The following is a 16612-nucleotide window of genomic DNA, read 5'->3' on the forward strand; positions in this document are numbered from 1 at the left end:
TCTATCTATCTATCTATCTATCTATCTATCTATCTATCTATCTATCTCACATTTTTGTTATCCAGCCCTCTGTAGATGCACAGCTAGGCTTGTTCCATAACATAGCTACTGTGAACAGTACTGGAGTAAGCACTGATATACAAGCATCTCTGTGACATATCCCTTCAGAGTCCCTCAAATAAGTACCCAAGAGTAGTCAGCTAGGTCATATGGTGGGTTCATGTTTAGTTTTTTTTTTCTTCTTTCAGGAAACTGTATTGGTTTCCATCGTGGCTTGTCTAGGGTGTGGGACAAGTGAACCATGCCACCAGACCGAGGAGCTGGTAAGTTCAAGCAGGCTCAGACCCCAGGGAATCTCAGAATTGAGAATGGCAGGAGTGGAGCCACCTCTCTGTCGAGCTCTACTTGTTCTGGGACACGTAACCATGACACCCCACTGAGAAGACCGTGGCAATCAGTCACATAGCAGAAAAGCATGGCTGTTCTCCATGCTAATGAGGTATCTAGATGTCCCCGAGTGAGTGTTCAGCCAACGAGCTTCCCTTCCTGGGCATTCCTTCTCACAAAGGGTATTTAATCCCCAAGTAAGGTATATGCATTCATATTCATCATCAAATAAAGCAGTTTGGACAATCAAGGATTGTCTCTTCATCAAGGATCACTGTGGTATAAGGCCTTCTACATAAAGAGCCTCGCCTAAATCTCCTGGAGAAGGCATCTCTCCCAGCTCCTCTGTATACTTGTCACTCACTCAGAGCCAAACTGGGTTCTGCCCAGCTCAGCTTTCCCTTTCCTGCCTGATGCATAGATGCCTTGAGGAAAAACATGGACCTCGGACCCCTGTTCCCAACTCCCAGCAGTACCCCAGAGATGTCTGGGTACAACAGGGGACTGGGAACCACAGCAAGCATCCCAAATCCTGCTGTTTCCCACCCAAGAACACACAGACTGAGGACCTTTATTATGGGCCGTGTTCTGCCTTCCCTGATTTGGTTGCTGGTTGTGTTCGGCAGTACTCTGGACACCCCAGCTCTGGACACCACAGCAGCGAGAGAAACACACGCAGCCAGGCACTAGAGTACCTTTCCCTTAGCAGAGTCCAAGGGTTCTCGTTGTCCAGGTTCCAGGCATTTCAATAACAGCCTTATCAGAGGCTGTTGAATAACTTTTTCAAGCCATTCATTCCCAAGAAAAAGTTATGCTCTCAAAGTCTATTTTTAGCCATACCAATTTGACTAATGAGGACAGCATCTCTACATTATTCTTAACTGTATATCCAGGCCCTGCATCTACACATTGAAAGATAAATACAAAAAGTTATTTGTTTGAAATAGAAATGTTGAGTGATGGACAGGAGGCTCAACATGCTCGGCCTGTGCCGACTAGTTCCATTAGGTATCTAAAACGTTGAACAAGGCGATGTTAAGGATTCGGTTTGATGGGCTTAAAGTGACAGCAGGCATTCTTGGAACTTCATATGCCTGCCTTGAAAACCTAGCCATCGCTGTTTCCATTTGCTAATGTGAAAAGGCTTTGACAAATGTTGTTATTCTGACTTGCGAGCCAGACTCCAGGAGGATGCTTAGCCAAAGTGCTGACAGCGGCTAACAGAACAGTTCCTGGGTGCTTGTCAAGCCCAAACCTCGACTTTGGTAGCTGGAGCTATGCTTCAGTGCTACAGTGCTTGACTGGCATGTATAAGGTTGCAGGTTCAATCCTCAGTCCTGTCAAAACGAAGAAGAATAAAAGATTATCTTAGTCAAAATACTTTTTGTTTCTGTTGTTACTATCCTCTCTTAAAACTACAGACTTGTGGACTCAGCAGTGGTCAGGCACTTAATCATTAGATGAATTTGTAATTACCACAGACAATCATGACACACACTTAACTGCCTCCTGTAAGTGTATTAATATGCAGGGGAAGAGCTATGCAAGGGCTGCTCTGCATTCCCGTAATATTCCTTTTGGAAAATGAGACTCCATTGGAAGCTTCACTCACGAAGATCTTCACATCTTAGGAAGGAGGCCCCATTTGGTTGCTGGGAGACTTCAGGCAGGGAGTCCTAACCTAAGCTCCATTCCCAGCATCCCCAATTGCCTATAGTTATGTGACCCAGGCAGGCATCGGGCCTCTGGGATTCTAGTTTCTTTATCTGTGAAATAACTCTGGCTTCCTGCTCCCAAGGCTACCAGAAGGAAGAATGAGTTGAGGTTTACATTGCACACTGGGAGCCTTCCAGAAAGGCTCTGCAGGGCTAGGAAATACAATACACTAAAACAGGAAGAATGTCCCTCTCTTTTGGTTGTTAATCTCTGTTTAGGCTCCGTGAGCCGTCACTCTGTACAGAGAAATATGGAAAAGAAAGGTCTCAATTAGAGCAAGTAGCATAATTCACACTAAAAAAAATACGGGTTTTGTTTGTTTGTTTTCTTGCTCACTTTGAGGGGAGGGGGTTTGGAAGCCAATGACTTGGTTGCTACCAAGAAACATTTATGGCTCTGGTCTGTATTCAGAGAACAACAGCCAGACCTCTGTGTTGAAAACAGCAGGAGACTGAGTCTGAGTGGTCTGAAGTTGGAGTTTATCATCAAGGTGGACAGGTCCTGGAGGGCGGGGATGGTGTTGGATGGGCCATTACATCTTCAGTATCTAAGGGTAGATGCACAGTGCTACCAAGTTTGGTCTATTTAATGAACGGACAGCCTAAGATGACATTTGCAGCTATGAGACTGGGGAAAAGGCTCAGTCAGTAAAGTGCTTGCCTTACAAGCATGAGAATCTGAGTTCCTATGTCAAAGTTGAGAAAGCTGGGTATGGCAGTACACGCTTGTAATTCCCATACTGGGGAGCAAGCAGAGATAGGCAGATCCCCGGGAATAGCTGGCCAGAAAGCCTAGGCTACTAGGTGAGTTCCAGGACACACACACACACACACACACACACACACACACACACAGACACACACACACACACACAGACACACACACACACACAGACACACACACACACACAGTGAAATGGCACCTGAGGAATGATACCTGAGAACCTGAGATTGTCCTCTGGCTTCCACATGCATGCACATAAGCACACATGCATATACAACCACATACCCATGCATATAAACATACAGAAACAAATAGAGAACAAAACCAATTTTAGCTCTGTTCTTTACTGGCTGTGGGTTTCTTTCTATCAGTGTGCCACTAGGGCAGGAGCGTAGGTGAAGGGCTATTGTGTTTGTACCAGGAGCGATACACACATATTGCTTTGTTCATGGGGCATTTCAAACTTAGTGACTGTTATAATGATGCTAGCTTTCTATCACTATCAGGAGTCAGTGGGGAAGGGCGGTGCTACTGGGCCTTGTCACATATGAACTTCTGGAGAGCAGTGATGTAAGCCTTTTGCACTTGGTTCCTTATATACAGGAAGGGGTCAGATCCGAATCTACTTGCCAGATAAATCGCTTAACTATAATCCAGTTTGACAAAGAGCCCATCCTTTAAACATCTTTTACTGTATGAAGAAAGTACATAAAAATATATTTATGAAGCCAGGCGGTGGTGGTACATGCCTTTAATCCCAGCACTTGGGAGGCAGAGGCAGGCGGATTTCTGAGTTTGAGGCCAGCCTGGTCTACAGAGTGAGTTCCAGGACAGCCAGGGCTACACAGAAAAACCCTGTCTCGAAAAACCAAAAAAAAATAAAAAAAATTTATATTTATATTTATATTTATATTTATATTTATATTTATATTTATATTTATGAAACAAAGCAAGTAACCATGGCACTGCCACCATGATCAAGGCATGGAACATCCCAGTCTCCTATGTGTCCCCAGATTATCTGTATTCTTCTTTCACAGATCCAATATGCATGCCATTTAGAATGTTTGAAACTGCAACATACTGTTCAAGCACACAAGGACTGAGCAATTTTTATACTACTCCCTGAGAGGTGGCAGTTTGAGTTCCTGCATATGATACGTTACGTTCAATGACTGAAGGTCTGTCTTGTTCTCCCGATACAGCCACTGAGATTTCACAGTCACCACACTGTTTCAAGCATTGCATTTATACAATATAATTTTTAAAATATGAAAGGGCAATGTGCTGGCTAGTTTTATTACAACCCGTCACAAGCCAGAGTCATCTGAGAAGAGGGACTCTCAATTGAGACAGAGGTCACCATAAGATTTGCCTGCCTATAGGCAAATCTATAATTCATTTTTCTTGATTAATGATTGATGTAGGTCGGTCCAGTTCCTTGGAGATGTTGCCACCTCTGGGCAGGTGGTCCTGGATGGTATAAGAAAGCAGGCTGAGCAAGCTGTGAGGAGTAAGACAGTAAGCAGTGTTCCTCCATGGACTCTGCTTCACTTCCTGCCTTCAGATTCCTGCTTTGAGATCCTGTTCTGACTTCCCCCAGCAACACAGAGAGACCTGAGAGTTTTAGTCTATAATGAACTCCTAGATAGATAGCCATTAGTCAAAATGGCACAATTCCTGAGCAGTGACTGGTCATTTGTTTGGATGGATGGGAGCTTGGAGGAATAAAATCAGAAAACAGGTAAAGAAGGACATCTGGGGATGAAGATGAGTGGATGTCTCAGAATGGTCACTGATTGTCCTGGCATCTGTGTCTCATGTGAGTGATGACCATTGGAGGGGTTCTTAATAATTAGATGGGCAAATCCATCCTATATAGTTTCTTTATCCAGTTATCCTGGCGAAGAGAGTGCCCATGTGGAAATGAGATAGGCTCTTTACTGGTTCAGTACTTCCTTCATCAAGACTGGCCTGGTGAACTCCTGCTAAGAGCTTAATGTGTCAAAAAGAGGCTGCATCATTCACCCAGAGACCAGTCAGCCACTTGGTTGATTATATTCAACTTTTTTCATCTTAGAAGGGACAGAGATTAGGTACTTTCTGGACATGAATATCCTTTCCCTGTTCATGTTTCTGCCAGCAGCACCATCGATGGCTGTAACTTTAATTTTTAGTAGCAGTAGAGGCAAGGCCTAACAGGAACAACCAGGCCTCAGCCGAATTGGGCATGAGTCAACAGGAAGGATTCAGACCAACAGGGACACCAGGAGAAGCTCTTTGCTGTGCCTCTCTCAGGGAAGCCAAGACTTGAGACCAAACATCATGTGTCCTCCATGGGTCTTGCTTCAGCACATGAGTCTGACTTAGCAAAACTCCACGTGAGACTGTCTCAGCTGACATCACACTGCAAATGGAGTCCTCAGAAGTGGCAAGAAGCTGGAGCACACCACCAGAAGTTTCTTGGTGTGTTTCTCTCTGTGGAGTCCCGACAAATAGAGCTCAACTACGAGTGCAATGTAAGGCAGACCAATACATGCACGTCATTAGTGAAGAATCCTTTATCTTGTGTCCTTTCACGTGCTTGCTTTAGCAGAACATCCTTTCACCTGTGTCTGCTTCAGTGAAATGTTCCTTAATGTGTTTACTTTAGCAAAACATCCTTTTAACTTGTTTCAGGAAAAACGCTTCTTCATGCGTTTGCCCCAACAAGACACCATCCGACGCAACTGACTTTCCAAAGCCCCCTTAAGTTTCCACGTCAAATGGCCTCCCGGAACACTCTGTCTGTCATCATGACATTTCCCAGAGCACCAGTTCTGATCAGTGCGTCCCATTGCTCCCTTCACAGCAATGAGCTCATGGCAGACTCAGTTATAGGATCAGTTGACAGTCAAGGCCCTGAAGTAGTGAGGTGTCGTGTCGCCTCACAGTTTCAGTTGATGAATCTTGGAGTCAATGGCAGAAATGGCTTGCTTCCCTATAAAATCCAATAATTAGTATATAGAGTTATTATATGGAATTATACAGAATTGTCATTTCTTTCTAACTATCTTGAGCTCTGCTTATTTTGTCAATCTTGTTCTCCAAAGATCAGCAGATCACCAGGGAACATACCAACAGCTCCACCAGGAAGAGAAAGCAAATGGGGACAGACAGCTCTACACCAGATCCTACAGAGAAGAAAAACTAAACTGATCTGCCTGAGAATCCATGAGGACAAGCTCTGGGCTGGGCTTCAGGAAAAGATGTTTTAGGTAATATTGGAAGGGCTTTGATTCTGTCAACTTTCAATGAGGCAAGAGAAACTAGCCAGGCCTGTAGCTGTTTATTTATTGACTTGTCTAAACAGAAGGTAAAGCCAAGGCTTTAAAGGTAGTGGAGGCAGACGAAGCTTGTCCAGCCAGCCCCCGAGGTGCTTGCAGATGAGATTTAAAAGAACAACCTTTAAGTTATCTTGTTTGCATAAGTTGTAAAATAGTACTGAAATAGAAGGTGGCTTCAGGACTGAACAGTATGAACGCCAGGTCAGTTTCACAGTCACTAAATCCTTCCTGGGTACGCTTGCTTGAATAGGTATGGCACCTAAAGACTCATGTCTTTGAATACTTGGCCCATAGGGAGGTTTGGCCTTGTTGCAGTAGGCGTGGCCTTATTGGAGGAAGTATGTTATTGTGGAGTAGGCTTTGAGGCCTCCTATGCTCAAGCTATGCCCAGTATGGCACACAGTCTCCTTCTGCTGCCTTCTGATCAAGATGTATACTCTCAGGTTCTTCTCTGGTACCATGTCTGCATGCATGCAGAGAGAAGACTGAAGGAGTTGAAGGGGCTAGCAGCCCCATGGGGAGAGCGACAATACCAACCAACCAGAGCTCCCAGGATCTAAACAGCTAGCCTGGGAACACACATGGAAGTACTCATATCTCCAGCTATATATGTAGTGGAGGATGAACTTGTCAGGCATCAGTGGGAGAGGAGGGCCTTGGTTTCTTGAAGGCTGGATGCCCCAGAAAGGGGGAATTTGAGGGCTGGGAGGTAGGAGTGGGTGGGTGGGGGCACACTCATAGAAATAGGAGGAGGGAGGATGGGTTAAGGGGTTTCTGGGGGATGGGGAAAGGGGATAATATCTGAAATGTAGATAAATAACGTATCCAATAATAATAAACAAACAAACAAACAAACAAAAACAGATAATGGAACTGGCTATCATGGTTGACCATTTGAGACTTTTTGGCAGCAATTTAACATTATCCATATTACTGGGATTTCTTATAATGGTCAAGGACAAGAGAGTGTGGATAGGGCCCATGGAACTTGAAAACAATATCTTTATAAAATAAAAAAGGGGGAGATATATCCCTGTACATCACAAATTTATTTAAATCATGTTCTTTTTATTTTTTATTTTAAATTTTCTTTAAAAAAATTTGGAGGAACTTTCTGCTGAGTGTCTATGGCACTCTACAACTAGGCATATTTATGCATAGGTGAAAGGGAAGGATCCACTTACTAGCATATGGCATGATCCCAATCATGTATTAAATATGGGGAAGAGGGAATGTTTGTGTTTTTTCTGCAGGATGCTGAAGAGCATGGTGGCCACCAGAGTGACAGGTGAGACATGCTGATGCCAGGACAAAGAAAGATGCTGACCTGTGAGCTTGCTGAGTGCCCTGACAATGGATTGGCCTAGAAATTGATCCAATATTGGAAATAACAGTCTTCATTTGGAAGTCCAGTTCTGGACATTTTCAGAGACATATTTGGAAGTTAGCTGCAGTTCTCTAGGATGTTATGTTAGCAAGAGATAAAGGTGGGGCAGGATCTGGATTTCAAACAGGTGTTAGCACATGGGTTAAGGCTTTCTTAATTGTCAAGTACAATTACTTTTGTTTCTTCTACAGTATTTAATGTAAGTTGCATTGATTATATACTTTTTAATAGTGTCTGTGTTTTGAAATCCGGCATGTCAGTTACAGAGGTCTATCAACCAGCTTTTGTTTTAGTGCCCTGAGTATCACAGAACCTTGGTATTCTATAAATAGCTTACAAGTACTGGAAGAAATGAGTCAGGCTTTAAGCAGAAGCAAGAGGGTAGTGGGCTTGATTATTACTGGTATAACAGCTTTAATTCCATTATTTGCTAGCACCACTGCTTCTGCAATTGCTTTGACACAAGAAGTTAAGACAGCTACTTTTGTTAATCATTTAGCAAGAAATGTTACTAATGTGTTGAATATGCAAGAAGATTTAGATAGGCATTTGGAAGAACAGTTTGATGCTCTTTATCCTATTTAAATTATCAGAAGAAGGTTCAGAATTTAAGGGTAAGGAGTCATCTCAAGTGTCATGCCAAATACCATTGGATTCATGTTAGTTTTAAAATTTACAGTGGTAGTCACTATAATTAGGAAAAAGTTTAAAGACCCTTGCAGTGTATTTGGCACAATTCTAATACCTCTCTGGATGTTTTAACTTTACATAGTGAACTTATGAATTTCAAGAATGCTGCTCTGCTGAGTGTTGATGTGGTAGATACTGCTAATAAAATTACTCATGTCCTGAAGTCAGTTTTTCTATTTTGGTCAAGCTTCAAGAATGGCATATATAGCTTGATCATGCTAGCCCTTTTGGTCCTGGGAATACTTTTATTCCTGCCCATTGTGTTAAAGCTTTTCTTTAACAACATCAACATGTTGACAGCCAAAGTACATTGCTTGAACCTGAAAATGGACCCCCAGACAGAGTTATTAAATTAACAGGCTGGCAAGCCAAGGACGGGTAAGATTCTGCACAAAGCCTTACCAACCTAAGACATAAATGCTTTGCTTTTGATAACGCATATTCTATGACGGGTAAGGAATGCATTCTTGTCAGAATGACCTAAGACAGGCTCAGTCTTGTTAATGAAATATAAAAGGGGGAGAGGCAGAGAGCCTTTGGGGCTGCTAGGCAAGAATCTGACATGGGCCAAGGATAAGGGAATGGGCTACTTGTCAGAAATATGATGTTGGCCAAGGAAAAGGAAGTAGGCTTCAGGCAGGAATCTGACATTAGGGTAGAACAAAGAAGTAATTTCAGGAAGGAATCTAAATCTTAGGCCAGAACAAAGAAGTAATTTCAGGAAGGAATCTAAATATTAGGCTAGAACAAAGAAGTAATTTCAGGTAGAAATCTAAATTTTAGGCTAGAACAAGGAAGTAGGCTTCAAACATGAAAATGACTTTGGACTAGGACAGGGAAGTTGGCTCAGATATTTTGCTCATCCTGATAAGTCCTTAGAAACAGTAATCATGAGAATGTTCACAGAATTTTATGTAATGCCTTGCTTCTTCTTTGACTATTTGTGTTTATTATCTTGCTTGTTCCTTGATTATTTGCATCTATTGTATTGCTAGTCCCTCAACTTAGAAGTGACCTGAATACTTGCATGTAATTAAAATGGTATAAAAGCAAAAAGGAGGAGGGGGGATGGGATAGGGGGGTTCTAGGGAGGGGAAATGGAGAAAGAGGATGACATCTGAAATGTAAAGAAATAAAATATCCAATAAAAATGAGGACAACAATAGCAGTTTTCTATTCTGGAATGTTGTTTGGCAATCAAGTTAAGATAAAATATGCACAGTCTATACAACAGTACTTGGCTCATACTTAGGGGCTGTTAATGCTGTGACTTGACAGTGCCTTCTCTGAGTCTGTTTGCCAGGAATATAAGTGATGTCACACTCCCTGTCTTTCTCACGCAAACCTACAGAACACCTGCTGAACAACTGTTGTGTCTACACTGTCTTCCCCTCCCCACTCCCCACTCCCCACTCCCCACTCCCCACTCCCCACTCCCCACTCATAGATCAAAGCTCTCTCCTGCCCCTCTGTGCAACTGTATTTGGAAATAAGGCCTGTATGGGAGTAACTAAGGCTAGACTAGTTGATAAAGATGGGGCTCTAATCCACTGGACTGGTAAGAGAAAGACAGAAGTGCACAGAGGAAAGGCCACCTCTTGCTGCAAAGATACAAAATGGCTGTTTACACGTTTTAGGGACAAAGGTCTTAGGAGACACCAGTCTTGGCATCTGGATATTGACCTTTTAGTCTCCAGAACTGAGAGAAATAAATCTCTGCCCTGTAAGCCTCCAGCCTGTAGTATTTCATTATGACAGTCAGAGCAGGTTCATACAGTAACCCTGCAAAAGTTCATAGCTTAAGTGTCCAATGGGAGACAATGGGGCTGTGCTGATAAGCAGCCTCTGATATTTGGCCAGAGCGTCACTACTCATTGTGTGAAAGTCTGGTATTTCCCATGGCAGGTAACTGCAGAGAGCCATTTGTCACTCGTATCCTTGGCACTGATGTCCCCTGGATTTATTCTGTCTACAACTAAGATTTTCCTACATAATTTGTTTAGGCCTCACTGAGCATAGTAGTGTACATTTGAAATTCTTGTCCAAAAGCATTAGAGGGCCACATAGCAAGACCAAATCTTTGCCACTCTGTAAAAGGGGGGGGGGGGGGAGAGAGAGAGAGAGAGAGAGAGAGAGAGAGAGAGAGAGAGAGAGAGATTGGTCGAGGTCTCAGGCTGAATACTTGACCTTGACCCATGGAAATCCATGGCCTGTGAAGGGCCTCTTTCTTTCTTACTTTTTCTTCTGCTTTGGGATGTCACAAGGTGTGTGAAAATAAGCCCTGATTGGCACAGCGACAATAGTCTGAGCTCATGTGACTGTCATGATATCTGAAGTGCTCCAAATCTGGAAACTGGATAATACTGCCTGAAGTGTCTTTTATTGTCTAAAGGTGCCCCAAGTCCTCCCTCAGGTTTCTTCCAGCCCATCTTCCTTCTAAGCCCCTTCTGCTGTTTGGGGTTTGTAAGAGCACCTGTCAACATCTGCAGCCATCCCAAGCCATCCCAAAAGGAACCATCCAACCAGAATTTCAGGACTCCCTGGAAGCCTGGGGGCCTGCGAGTTAAGGCCAGCCTTCACACTTTCTTCCCATGGCTGTATATTCTCTTCACATTGTCCCAGGACCACTCTTCTCTCCAGGTCCTGGAACAACTCCTGATTCCAAACCTGCAAACCCCAGTGAGAAGCTCCAGTCTTCCATTTTAAGGGCAACTTTGCTTATAAATCTGTTGTAAAAAATGCATTAAATTCAGTATGTATATTATGATAATGATATATGGATAACATCCATACCATAAATATATGATTAATACAGTATTCTTTCTTTCTTTCTTTCTCTCTTTCTTTCTTTCTTCCTTTCTTCCTTTCTTCCTTTCTTCCTTTCTTCCTTTCTTTCTTTCTTTCTTTCTTCCTTTCTTTCTTCCTTCTTTCTTTTCTTTCTTTTTTTTTGGGGGGGGGACTTTTTTTTTTTAGCCCATGCTGGATTCAAATTCCCTGTGAAACCTCCTATGTAGGTGGGAACAGCCCTGAACTCTGATCCTCCTGCCTCCATCTCCCAAGAACTGAGTGGTTGCCACCGTGTCCAACTGATGTGGTGCTGGGGCTCAAACTCCGGGCCAACAGGCACGCTGGTAAAGGAGCCTCACGGGCAGCCCTCTTGTGATTGATTCTCATTACACCAACAATAATGGAGGCAATGCAGACTGGGAACTTTTGAGGGTTTTGATCTCTTTGATTTCACTAGTGAAAGCTTTTTTGAATGTACAGATGAATTTGCTTCCCAGGTGTAGGACTTTCCGAATATGGGGCTATATAAAGCAGTTAACCTCAAACAAACAAACAAATCTGTGAACAATGGCTTTTCAAATCTTTATGGGGACTCTTAACATCATTATTACAGAAAACTCAGTGTGTGTGTGTACATGATAGAGATGAGAGGGAGAGGGGAGGAGGGGAGGAAAGGTAAAGGAAGAGGGGAAGATGGGGGGAAGAGGAGAGGGTGAGGGGAGGAGGGGAGGAAAGGTAAAGGAAGAGGGGAAGATGGGGGAAGAGGAGAGGGTGAGGGGAGGAGAGGAGAAGGGTGAAGATATTGTTCTACACGAAGTTTTGGGAAGAGAAATCAGATTTGATTTCTATGTGCTTTGATTCTAAGTCACTTGCATAGAAAACTTAAAGACGTCTGCAGAGTGCCCCACCGTGTAAATTGAGAGCAATAGTCGCGGCCCACCTGCGCAGGGAACAACTCTTTACTCCTGGCAAACTCTGATCTAGCCCATAGTGGCACGCTACAAACCAACTGGGTCTGGTGGTCAAGACCTAGTACATCTAGCATCTCGTTGTCACCCTGGAGTCCCACGGCTCAGAGGTCCGTCCCTTCCTCCCGGGAGCCCTGCAAGGGCCGGTTGCCGGGTTGGCGGACTCCCCGCCCCTGCCGCGGTCCACGCCCCAGTCCCCGCCCGTCCCGTCGCGTCCTCTCGACCCTTTTAAAGCGTGGCGGGGCGAAGGCCGGGGCATGGTGATCCCAGCCATAGAGCTACTCGTGCACGCAGCTCTCCGGAGCGCGTGCAGCCGAGCGCCCCGGCCGCGGTTCCCGGGCAGGCGCTGCGGGCTTCCCGGCTCCCCGCCGCCCCCGGCACCCGGGCGGGCCATGCGCCCGGGCTAGAGCGTAGCCGCCGGCATGCCGCTCCCGCTGCTGCTCGCCGCGCTCTGCCTCGCCGCCTTCCCGGCGCCCGCGCGCGCCTGCCAGCTGCCGTCGGAGTGGAGACCCCTGAGCGAAGGCTGCCGCGCCGAGCTGGCCGAGACCATCGTGTATGCCAAGGTGCTGGCGCTGCACCCCGAGGTGCCCGGCCTCTACAACTACCTGCCGTGGCAGTACCAAGCTGGAGAGGGAGGGCTCTTCTACTCCGCCGAGGTGGAGATGCTGTGTGACCAGGCGTGGGGCAGTATGCTGGAGGTGCCCGCCGGCTCCCGGCTCAACCTTACCGGTCTGGGCTACTTCTCCTGCCACTCCCACACGGTGGTCCAGGACTACTCCTATTTCTTCTTTGTAAGGTGAGCCTGCCCCCCCCCCCCCTGCGGGCTACCTGTAGCAGATCGGGAGCGCCCCTGGGGGGGGGTCTGCTTTTTTTTTTTCTTCTTCTTCGAAGACAAGCCCTAGGTTCTTCATTCTCTCCTTGTTCTGTCCTCTACAAAGATCCTGACCACCCTTGACTAAAGATGTTTAAGATACAGAGATGCTTTTGGAGTAATATACACAGACGGGGGTTAAAAGGCAAAAAGGTCAAAGTGCTTTTGTTTACGAGACCGGGTTTTTCTGTTTTCCCCGGGTGGTCTTCCTGCCTCAGCCCCTGAGTGCTGGGATTACACGCTCGCTTCCACACGCGCCTATCAAAGTGCTTTCTGATCACCCATTTGATGTTTTGAGAAAGATGACCTTTGCAAGTAGTTGTTGGGATTCTCACTGGCTTCGAACTTCTCAAGTGTAAGTTTCGAGCCGGTTCTCTCAGAGTCCACTCTCAGGCTCCGCCCCTTCACCAATTCCCATCTGGATAAAAGTGAGAAGCAAATAGTGATAGAAGCTCGCGAAGCACCTGGGAAAGTCCTGTCGTTTAATGTACACCCACGCCCTCCTTTCCTACCCACCTGTACGCTAGAAAGCAGCGCCCCCCGCCCCCCCCCCCATTCCGCTGTCTTGGCTCACTCTCTTAGACCAGCTGCCCGGTAATTCAAATTAGCAGAGCTTTACTGGGAGCCCGCTGGTGGTAAAGACCCCAAGTCACAAAGCTTTGAAGAGTGCAGAGGGGCATCAGACAGATGATCTTATGTAGACACCACCAATCTTGGGGAGTTCTACTGAGGTTGTCCTGTGGTCAACAGCAAATCCTTCTGTTCTCTCCAAATTCAGTTCATTTTTATCGACTACTGAATTCAACCTAAATCACAGGTAGAAAACAGCAGGTGGATACCCAAGCTTGTGGGTTGCTTCTAATTCAATGAAGATGCATCTATAGCAGCATATAGCAGCAGCAGCAGGAGAGAGAGAGAGAGAGAGAGAGAGAGAGAGAGAGAGAGAGAGAGAGATAGGATTTTAGCCAGGTTTTAAGTCAGTGATTCAGTCTAAAAGTTTGTGATCAGTAATGGTCTCAGCCTTGCCGATTGTAAAACAGCACGGAGGTTCTTGGGAATGACTCTGACCATGGGCTGCAGATTCAGTTTTGAAGTCTCGGAGAAAGAAAACGGTAAGCTCCGCAGAAGGGGAGCTGTAAGCTCAAGGCCACATGTGCTTTCCATATTGAAGGCAGGCTAAGTTTAGAATGTATGTTCTGCTTTGTGTTGGCTTGAGCTGCTTAGCCAGATTAGGTTGATTTTTAATTTTTTTTGTAATTGCCTGGAAAGTATAGTTTCTAAATAAAGTCAGACGGGACTGTGAGTGTGCCTTTTCTTGATACGGAGAAATCTGAGTCGGCCTTTTCATGTTTTTATTTAGGGAAAACACTGAAAGCCCAGCTATAAAACAACTCGACACCGCTTTATTTTCCACTGGATGAAAGCTCAAGAAAAGAGCAGACAGTGTTGGATATTTGCTTATTATTATATATTTTTAAAATCACAACATGATCCAGTGACCGTGTGGTGGTCAGTCAATGTTTTCAACTTTTGTGATGATCTGTTGGCAGAAAGTCACACCATGCAGTGACAGACTGTCTTTTCATAGGGTTGTCTTGCCTTGGAGTATGCTAATAACTGCACACAAAGCATAACTCCTCTGGTCTGGCCTCTGTCTCTGCCTCTTATTCACTAGCTGTGACTGACAAATGGAAAGGAGAGAGGGGTTATTTTGGCTCTTTCCATGGCTGTGTGGCCCTGTACACTGGGGCAGATGATTAAGGCAGTGCACCTGCAGAGGGTCTTCACCTCATGGCAAACAGGAAGCAGAGAAGGAATACAGGAAGGGGCCACAGCAGGGGATAGCTCCAGAGGCATATCCCCAGTGATTTATTTCCTCCAGGTAGATCCACCCTCCGGAAACTTCTCACCCTAGTTGGGTACCAAGGTTGAAACAGAGAGGAAGCAGGGAACATCTCAAATTCAATCTGGAACCCTTAGGTTATAATTCTTACCTCGTCTTTTTCTTTCTATTTCTAATAAGCACTTCACACTTGAGCATGTAAAAACATTCACTAATATTTGTACTGCATTGGCTCTGTGCCAGGTTCTTCGTTATCCTTGTGTGTGTTGGATGTGTGTGCTATGTGTGTATGTGGTGCATGCACTGGAGTATGTGCCCATGCAGAGGCCAGAGGAAGATGCTGAACCTCTTCCTCTATCTCTCTCCATTTTATTGCCTTGAGACAGGGTCTCTCATTGATCTGGAAACTTGCTGTTTGGGCTAGGCGGGGATAGCAGGCTCCCAAGATCTGCCTGTCTCTGTCCCTCAGTGTTGGTGTTACTGTCATGGACAGCCATGACTGGCTTAGCCATGACTGGCCTTTTGTGGGGGTGCTATGGATTTGATCTTGGGTCCTCACATTTGATCAGGAAGCGCTCTTACCCACTGAGTTATGTTTATAGTTTTCCAATGTAATCCCCATGAGAATACCAAGAAGGTATATTCTACTACAATCGGACAGAAAGACAATGGTACTTAAAGAAGAAACTGGTTTCATGTCATGAACCCAATGTAGCAGTGAGACTTGAATCCGGGTCATTTTACAACTGCTGTCTGCTCACCAGGAAGCAAGGGACACTGTGAGACATGGGAAATAGACAGAAAAGGAATGCATACATCTCCTTTCCCTCTTATCTAGACTCCATTCTTTAGAAAACGTTAAGCTAGACTCAAGCAGTATAAAGTGGAAAGCAGCGAGAAGTGTTAATGATAGAGGTCCCTTCCTGAGAAGCATGCCAGACTTCATGGTGACATTCGCGAGACCATCTCTGTCTCTTGTAAACCAGACTGAAGCTGGGCCCACCTCCGATTGTCTCATCTACATCTCTGCTTTGACCCTTCCCCCTTAGGATGGATGAAAATTACAATCTCTTGCCACACGGAGTCAATTTCCAAGATGCCATCTTTCCAGACACACAGGAGAACAGAAGGATGTTTTCCAGTCTTTTCCAGTTTGCTAACTGTTCCCAAGGGCAGCAGCTGACGACTTTCTCGAGTGACTGGGAGATCCAGGAAGACAACAGGGTAAGAACTGGCTGCAGTCTGTGACTTGGCAAAACAGTAGTGTAGTCATATCATCTATGCAGATATCGCATCATGATCGAAGGCGTCAAGAATGCTCTTCCAAATGATTTATCCTCCCGTCTCTCTCCCAACTTGGCACAGAGCAAAGTGGACATTCTTCTATGCTCAAGTGTAAAGTGCTTGTTAGAAACAGAAAGAAGTCAGAGTAAGAGTCAAGAGCTATAAGCTAAGTGTTCCAATTTGAATCTGAGATCCTCCCCTTCCCCTCTGTTTCCTAGTACACAACTAGGGTGGGAGGCTGTGGAAGTTTCAAAAGATCCATCTATCTGGAGGAAGTAAATCACTTGGGGGTATGCCTTTGGGGCTATGTCCTGCTGTGGCTTGTTCCTATATTCCTTGTCTGCTTCCCACTTGCCGTGAGCCCATACTGCTCAAAGGCTTTGGATGCCCAAGGGTTAGTGACTGATAAAGAGCTCTTCACAAAGTAGGGAAGAGATGAGAGGAAGGCACATGTGTCTCAGGTTCCCCTTCCTCAAAAGGGAGACAAAAGTCAAAGGCTTGTTGCACTCATTTGATTTAAATATGTAAATCTCTTGGCATAGCGCTCAAGAGTGTTCAATGTCTGTAAGCCATTGTGACTATTCTTGTGACTGACGGTCTAAGGCTCTAAGGCAGTGGTTTTCAACCTAT

At 45.1% G+C, this 16612-nt stretch overlaps 1 protein-coding gene across 1 annotated transcript in view; it reads left to right on the forward strand.

Moving 5' to 3' along the window:
* The first annotated feature begins 12253 nt into the window (after positions 1-12253).
* Ccdc3 (coiled-coil domain containing 3) overlaps positions 12254-16612 on the forward strand; it is a 91534-nt gene continuing 87175 nt past the window's right edge. The window contains exons 1-2 of the mRNA XM_028764952.1: positions 12254-12780; positions 15748-15922. Coding sequence (XP_028620785.1) covers positions 12407-12780; positions 15748-15922 — 549 coding nt within the window. The 5' untranslated portion in view covers positions 12254-12406. The remainder of the gene's footprint in view (positions 12781-15747; positions 15923-16612) is intronic.

The sequence above is a fragment of the Grammomys surdaster genome, unplaced genomic scaffold (assembly GCF_004785775.1).
Source record: "Grammomys surdaster isolate TR1022 unplaced genomic scaffold, NIH_TR_1.0 146, whole genome shotgun sequence".
Taxonomy (NCBI): Eukaryota; Metazoa; Chordata; class Mammalia; order Rodentia; family Muridae; genus Grammomys; species Grammomys surdaster.